General features: G+C 40.8%; 1 protein-coding gene across 1 annotated transcript; it reads right to left on the reverse strand.

Moving 5' to 3' along the window:
- Positions 1–722: 722 nt before the first annotated feature.
- Positions 723–8,260, reverse strand: LOC308702221 (5-hydroxytryptamine receptor 3A; the record flags this gene model as incomplete). Its single annotated transcript, XM_081384887.1, has 8 exons — positions 723–1,030; positions 1,711–1,893; positions 2,901–3,111; positions 6,920–7,080; positions 7,164–7,333; positions 7,748–7,854; positions 7,994–8,038; positions 8,156–8,260. 8 exons carry the CDS (start codon positions 8,258–8,260, stop codon positions 723–725), a joined length of 1,290 nt encoding a protein of 429 aa, XP_081241013.1.
- Positions 8,261–8,709: the final 449 nt, after the last annotated feature.

An 8,709-nucleotide genomic window follows, 5' to 3' on the forward strand; every position in this document is an offset into this window, starting at 1 on the left:
AGGACACCAATTTTCTTTGTGAATGAATAATGTATGGTAAATAAATAAATGTTCTTTCTTAAAATGCAGGGTGCATAAGTCTGGACACCCCTATGTTAAATTCCCATAGAGGCAGGCAGATTTTTATTTTTAAAGGCCAGTTACTTCATGGATCCAGGATACTATGCATCCTGATAAAGTTCCCTTGGCCTTTGGAATTAAAATAGCCCCACATCATCACATAGCCTTCACCATACCTAGAGATTGGCATGGAGTGCTTTCCAGAAGATCATCTCTCAATGCAAATCAAACCAGCTATTAGGCTAACTGAAATAAAACCATGCCAATCTCTAGGTATGGTGAAGGCTATGTGATGATGTGGGGCTATTTTAATTCCATTCACAAAAAAAATTGGTGTCCTTAAAGGTCGGATTTTTCCTAATTTTTTTTAATTAAGGCATTAAGGTCAATTTCCAAAAGATGATTTTTTATTCCTCTTTTTAGTCAACATTAGCATGGGTGTCTAAACTTATGCATAGCACTGTATATATATATATATAATAAAAAATTCTAGAGCAAAAAAAGTCACATAATTCTACGCAATTATAAGTATTGGGACACTTAAAGCTCCAATAAGGAGTATTTTGTTGATGGTCCCTTGCATTAAATCAGGAATAAAACTGGGCTCCATTGACCCCATCAAACGTTTGGTGTCTTCAGTTCACAGAGCAGACAATATTATACTACGCCTTTTTGTCTAGACTGTACGAGTGCAACCACAGAACCATAATTGTGCTTAAACTCACAACGATAAAGAGAGTATACAGTATAAAGAGCACACGGTCAATGACCTGACCAAACATGATCCATTCATTGGTGCTGTTGTCATTACTGAAGTGCTCTTCAACTTGGTGGCGGATGGCCAATAAATCTTTACTCATCTTCTTCATTTCCTCTAGACATTGTTCCCAGACACTCACTGGACTTGCACTGACTTGTCCATTTTTTGGAATATCAGTCATGGTGTTTTTGTAGAAAGTAGATCTGTTTGCTGTAGACAAGAAACAAGAGCACTGTTGGAAAACATATTTTACACCAATGAAATGAACTCTGATGTAAAGTTTGCACAAATAACTCTAGTGCAGGGGTTTTCAAAGTCAAAGAAAGTGGGCCTCCCTTTTCACACAACTTACACAATGGCACCTCCCCACCCCCCAATTTTGACAAATTTTCAATAGTGATCAGTGCGCCGAGAGCACCGCACACACATGGTTTGTTTTGTGCATCAATAATGACGGACTCTCGTCTCGTGTGCCTAATGCATGACTTCTGTATGTCACGGTTACAATCGTCATCCATCAAAACTTTACTACTGCAACACTGGTTTGCTTTATCCAACCAAGAGCTGTATTTTGAGTATCATTATGCTCATGCAGCGGTTGGGTGTTTTGAACAATTTTACAGCGCCATGAGAAACAGCTTGGGCTGCTCTGAAACAATTACAGAATAGGAGAGAGATCATGCTTTGAAGACAAATACACTATTCTCTCCACTATCTCTAACTATCTGAAATCGGCCAGGTTTTCTCTGCATTGGGGCTGTTTTGGACTGACTGTTTGAATGCATCCTTGGACTGAAAACTTTCCAGAACATGTCAGGGGAGTCGCGCCCGACATTTTGAAATCTTCTGCTCTAGTAAGAGCATCCGGGAAGACAAAAGTATCTGCTTACCATCATCATTTTCTTCACAAGATTTCTTCATACAAGCAAGCTGAGCCAGATATTTCAGGACCAGAATCCTGAGCCACTTAGGTAAGGGAGGAAAGTCACGGGAACCACACAAGATATTGGTGATGATGACAGTCTCAAGTAGACTTGTTACCATCAAGGCCATGCAGAGAGAGAAAAACACATCTAGATTGAGAGAAAAAGATCAGATCAGATAAGGCTGGAGGTGAAGAAGGATTTCCTGCTTCTGAAAGAGTCCTGGGCTGTGTTTTTTAAATATCTCATACGCGCAAGTATAGATCGTAGAGACCATTAGTACCATTGATGGTCTACGATGCTTTTGAGAAACGCAGCCCAGGCTGTTTTATGCCAGAACCTAGACCTGAAAAACTTAAGCCCAAAGTATACTCCACTTTTTATCTGTACGCTAGCTTCTGCACACAGTGCATCACCAGTATGCGCATACATTATGCCTGCAGCCCGATTTGTCTACTCACGCATACTCTATCTGGATAGGTTGCACTTTTTTTGCTCTAATTAATTTGTCCATAAGGTGGTAACAGTGCCCCTGGGATATTAATACACAATATAGTCAAAGAATGAGGGATGAGACAGACACAAAAGGTCAGAAAGAACCCATATTTGTACAACTCTAGCTAAAAGATTAACAATATGTTTATATGGGTTATAACTCATGGTGAGAAATTGGAGGAATGAAAAGGATGAAGCATTCTGCAGACAGAGTGCAAGTTGTTGTTAATGCACATGCGTTGACCTCCTTTGAATGCGTAAATGTTAAATGTAGTATGCTTTGAAAGGCTATGCCTTCAACTGTGTGTCAAAAAAAAAAGTTTTAAGCTGATTAGCCAGAACAATCATGATTAAACTGGTCAACTCAAGGTCTTTAATACCTTGAAAAAGCTATCTGTTAGCATTCCCATTCATCTCAAGGATGGTCGTCAATGGAGAAATGTACTCCCAGATGGGTGTTATGACATATACTAGCACTAACTGGGCCTTGTTAACCAGCCAAACTTTGACCCCTTTGGTTTACCAAAATACTCTTATTGGGTAGGTTACACCAGCATCCCATGCTGGAAATCATCAACATTTGCTGGTGACCATTTTGCCTTTTTAGCAGGGTAAAGATGAAAAGATACAAAATTAGAGAATAAGAAGGGTTGAGAACATACTGATAAGGGGTAAGTTGTTTCCTGTGACAGGCAGCAGGTCATTCATTAGCAGCAGGAAGACGGTGTAACCCAGGATGAGTGTCATTTTGAAGGAAGCACGGTCCACACTTTGAACAGGCAGGAGGAAGCTGAAGAGATCCAAAGAAAGCAGGAGGCTGCTGGGAATCAGGAGGTTCACCACATACAGTGTAGCTCGACGTCTCAAGACAATCTAGTCCACAACAGTGAGGGAAAACATTAGTATCAAGTGTTCTCATGTTTAAACTTCTTTTCATAGTAGCAAACATAACACTTAGGGGTGAATTCACTAAGAAGTTGTCTAACCTCCTTGTATTGCATATCCATTTTTGTTGTTTTCAACTTTATCTTCTGTTGTTTTTATTTTATTAATTTTATTTTATTTCTAACATTTTCCATCCTCTTCTTCAACTAGAGTGGTCCCACCAAAAAGTGCATTCAGTTTCTGGCACAAGTGCAGAAGACAAGCTCAACAAGTTCAACATGAACCTGCTTATTGCACATTCTGAACACTTGCATGAGTTGTAATCATACACACCTGCAGCTAATCACCATCTCATTTGGACTTGAACTGTGTTACATGGACTCACTGTTAACATACCTGCATACTCACCTTTTTTGTTTTGTCTCCCTGCTCGGTGTTGGTGTGTCGTAACAGAAAGGCCAGACCAAAGACCATGAACCCAGTGGGAGAGGAAATTCTTCCATTTTCTTGAATGGTTGGGAAATTCAAGCAGTATGTGGAGAAGTTTTTGGAATATTGCCACCTGGCATCGTGGGATGATCATATTTTGATGGACTTTTTTTCTGGATGAACTGGACAACAACATCGACCTATTGTTGCAAGCGGGAGATTCCAGCGTGACCCTGGCACAATATATGGACATTTTGCTGTGGCTGTGTGGCTCATCATTTACTGTAGGTGAGGTAGAGGATGACATTGCCACTCAGCTGCAGGCCTCCCAGTCCACTCCTTCCCTCATGATATCCTTGATCATCTACACACAGCCATTCCCCATCGCAGAGCCAGAGCTGATGCCCTCTACGGAGCCAGTACCTGCAGCCTTGTCCGTCCTTGAGCCAAAGCAATCTGACCAGGTGTGTGAGCTAGTTCTTACATCTGTGCCTGTGGAATCTTTGGTGGAACTGGATGAGGAAGTGAATTGTCAACATCATCATCCTCCAGCATCAGAGAGTTCCAGTGTTTCCCAGTCAGAAATAACGGATGTCATGGTTTCCTTCTGTTCCCAATCTCTTCCTCCTCCACTGGTTCAGGTCAGTTTCAAGTCTCCTATGTTGGCCAGCTCCAAGTCTTCTTCATCGTTGATGCACTCTCCCTGCTTCCCAGTCCCACCTCCTCTGCCTGTACAGTGTTGACCAGGAGGCAATTCCAGAACTCTCTGTCTGTCCTGTGTTAGCCTAGAAGGCTGTTTTTGAACTCTCTGCTAGTCCTGTCACGTCCAAGGAGGCAATCTCATAACCCTTTACTTGTGCTACCCAGTTCTTCATCTGCAACTCGTCTCTCTCAACCCTTTTGGCTCCGTCGTGCTCCTCCTTCCCTCCATCTTCAACTCAGTCCTTAGTAGCACTGGCCCTGCCTCAGTCCTACGCCACTCTGGTTTCATTTCTAACACTTGGCCTCCTGTCCCCATGGCTCTGCCTTGGTCTCCAGGACCTTCAGTGTCACCCGTTCTCTTTGGATCCACCTGGGTCTCCTTCACCAGCTCCACCTCAGTCAGTCATCTTCCTGGTTCCTGGTTCCACCTGGCCTCTCCACCAAGGCTCCACTATGACTCTGCTGTGGGCCTGCTTCCTGGAGCTCTGGCTTGAGGTGACTCCCTGGCTCCTGCCACCATTGTCTCCTCCCTGGCTCCTCCCACTGTCATCTCCTCCCTTGCTCCTCCCACCATGGTCTCTTCCCTGGCTCCTTCCATTGTCATCTCCTCCCTGGCTCCTCCTTCCCTCCATTCCCCCATGGATTGTTGGCTGACATATCCCCCTTTTGTGTTTGCAGGAACTGGGAACAATGTTAGTTCTAGGAACACCTTTTATGGGAACTAAATTAGCTCCTACTTCAGAGTAGGGTCTTACCCAGCACAATAGGAACTATCAGTGACATAAGTGTAAGCCGATTGGCCGAACGCACACAAAACACCAACACCCGCCGTATAAAAGCTGTGTACACACACAGATTATAGCCTATATATTTACTCCATGAACTAACTCTACGAACATGGAAAACAGTGATAGATGGACCTCTCAACATTTACGCGAAGGAAAAAATCAAACACAGTTCTATCTATAAACGTATTAGATAGGACTGTTAGACAGATCGTAAACGAATGAAGGAGAATGGTAGTGCTATGTGTTCTGGTGTTCTCAGCGCAGTCAAAATAAATGTCACAACAACAAGCGTGGCTTACGTCACTTCATTGTTTCTACTGGTGTGCGACCAGGAAAATGGTCCTAGGGGAACATTTAGTTCTCGGGGGACCACCCTGGTGGCTAGTTGCAACTACCCAGTACAAAAGGGGCTATAAAGAGCTGAAGTGATGACATATTTTTATAGGCCATCCCGGAATTTGGCATCTCCCTGGTTCATTTGATAAAACACCAATAGGAATTTTCCATTGGCTGAACAATATTTAAAAAATCTAAAGAACCTTTTTTCACTATAAAGAATTTGTGACCATCGTTTTGTTCATCATGATAATCTTTCCAAATGAAAAACTTTTATGAATTTTTAAGCTTAAATACAAGCGGCAGAAGTAAAAAGCTAAATGTTTTTATAGATAAACGAACTACACCACAGATGCATGACTCCAAAAGTCCCCATCATTAAGTTTCCGACAACTCTTTCAGTCTTTCTTAAAAAAAAAAAAAAAAAAAAACATTTTCCCTGAAGGATTGAGTTGGGAAAGTGAACTATTGAGTAGATGAGTTTACCTGTTTGATGTGATGACGATTAATATCCTGACATCCTCTGTTGTCCCAATTAGACAATTTTTTTAAATTATTATAATTATAATTATTATTATTATTATTATTATTAAATCACAAGGGGGTATTACTGATGTATTTTATGTTGTAAAATAGAATGAAAATATCTTTAGCTTCTGTTCACCACAGACATTATTTCAGGCATTTAACCAAAAAAAAAAACCATTAAAAAAATCTTTGACTTAAGAGCGATGGAACCGAAAGTCTGGGTTTTTGCCTACAAAAACATGTCATCTCTGCTGAACTCGTTGAGCTGTAATCCATTGGGTGATAATTGTTCTTTTAAGTGCAAATATACCTGCTTTGTGTAAAAATTAGGCTCATTACAGACTGTGCCGTATACAGCTTAGAAAACTCCAAAGGATTCTGGGAACTCCAGATGGGACAGGACCTCCAAAGGCAGTTTCCACCTAATGGTTAGTGGTTTGGATGGTTAGAATTGTACAATAATGATGATCAAATGATGAAGAAGAGCCTTATACTGTATACTGTAACTTATACTGTAACTGGTCAATTCCCAGACACATAGGACCTATCCCAAATGGCACATTTCATATGCACTTTCGGTCTTGTGGAGTTAAAATGGCTGCCATGTGCGCATGTCCGTTAAGTCCATAATACCGTAGGGTGTCCAATTTAGTCATTTTAGGTTTCAGTAGGGTGCTCACGAGCACCCCCCATGCAGTCGCCGGTCCTTGATGCGCACTTTTGCTTTTCGCACTTTCACACTGGAGCGAGCTCCACAGCAGACTTCTTCCTGACAGTCAAAGCGGCATTACGTCACAAAAGTGTGGACTCAGAGGAAGACCGCGAGTGTTTAGGGTGACATTTGGGACAGGGTCATAGTGTAGTCAAACATACTTTACGACTTTTTTGTTGGTGTCTGGATCACAGTGTTGAAGCTATGCTGAATAGTCAGAGTAACATACGCCAAATCATGACAGTAAACCACTGTTGTGATTCTTTCTTAGTGAATTACCCCTCTCTAAAATGCCACCAACATAAACAATGAGGTTATCCCATCCTCCTTCCAGAAAGAGCTGTACAGGTTTTTCTGTCAGCAAGTCAATCAGCTCCCACTCTCCTTTAGTTGTCATTGCTTCAAGAGACTGCTTGAATATCTGCTTTGCTGAACGAAAGAAGAACAACTGAACATCATCACCTGTAGAGAACGAGACCAACAAGAACCATGTAATCATAAGTAGCCAAACAAGGAATATGTAGTTTTCAGTTTTGCTTACTCACGAGAGTGTTTGTAAGAGTTGAAAGTATATGAGCAGTTTTGGAAATCAAATGGAAAGGTGTAGATGTCCAGTTTGCATGAGCTGATCACATGGATCGGCCTTCCATCGATAACTTCACCAGTAGAGGTCACATAGACATAGTATGTGTCTGGAGCTCGGTTTTCATCCATGCTGCAAAATGATGGTGGGTGGCAGGTTAAAGACAGACAGGGAAATTCACCAAGAATTTTACTTTCCGCATGTACACAATCCAACACACTCACATGGCAACTATTTTACATTTTGCTGAATCGTTGGCTAATTCATAAGAATTCGTATCTCTCATTCGAATATCTCATTCGTATGTTTTCGTACAATCTGCTATACTTCCCAGTGACAGTTAGGTTGGGGTTAGACCTTAATGATTACTTTGTCTAAAAATCTTACATTTCCATGCAAATCACATCATACAAATTCATACGAAATCACCAGCACATAAATTAGCTACATTTTTTATGAGATCTGATTGGAAATAAAAAACTTTTGTTGTTGTTTCTGTTTCCTTGTCACTAGTCAAAGCTGTTATATTTGACTTGTGCAACTTACAATTCGTTAATGATAATGTCAGGAACCCATATCTTCTCTCTTGGTAGTGAGATCTTTTTTGTTCCACACTCATCAGGATCCCAGCTCAAACCCTCAATCTGCCACCTCTACAAAAAATTACTTTAAATAGTGCTCTTGCAATAGTTAAAACAGGCTTGGATGTCTTAAGCACTGTAAAATGTGATTGGATCACGCAAACCGGCTGTTACTGCCAGGTCTAAACAGTGTCTTTGTCATGACTCTTACCGTCCTCACCCACAGATATGTTTCCAACACCTGTGATTTTTCATTCTGAAAGGGAAAATATATGGATTCTGTAACCATTTTGAGTGGAATTAGTGTTATTCTAATTTCATCATTTTGTAGACTTTTTTTAAGTAAAAGCTGTAGTCTTCCATAGATGCTTACCACTCCTAAAATGCCATAAAGAGTCAAATCCACACTGACGTTGGTGGGAGTTCTCAGACTTATAACCGGCCTTGCCTCGCTGTAGCTGATGACTTCCTCTTTCATGGCATTAAGGAGAGACTTTGTTGTTGGTTCTGAACAGTTTAACGGCTCTACAGATCCTAGCAAGAGAGCTGAAAGAACAATACTTGAATTCAGTGACATTTTATCTATTTCAGTCAGATTATAGACATTAAAGGCCTGGTTATGCAGTGGACAATGCGGTTTGTGTTTGTTAATTAATGCATCTTTTTGGATCAACTTTATTTTTGATGGTCCACTTTAGGCATTTTACTATAAGTATCTATAAGTAACTTTGCAACTACATGCCAACTAACTTTCATTGGAGTATTAGCAGACTGCTAGGTTAGGGTTTAGGATTTGTAGAAAAAGTCAATGTAGTTTCTCAAAGTTACTTATAGTCTGAATGTCTGTTGAGGACAAAAAAAAAAAAAAAAAAAAAAAAGAAAAGAGTTAGCAGATATTAAGCTGACAGTCTACTAATACTCTAATTA

The sequence above is a fragment of the Scardinius erythrophthalmus genome, assembly GCF_964197995.2.
Source record: "Scardinius erythrophthalmus genome assembly, chromosome: 14".
In the NCBI taxonomy this organism is placed as follows: domain Eukaryota; kingdom Metazoa; phylum Chordata; class Actinopteri; order Cypriniformes; family Leuciscidae; genus Scardinius; species Scardinius erythrophthalmus.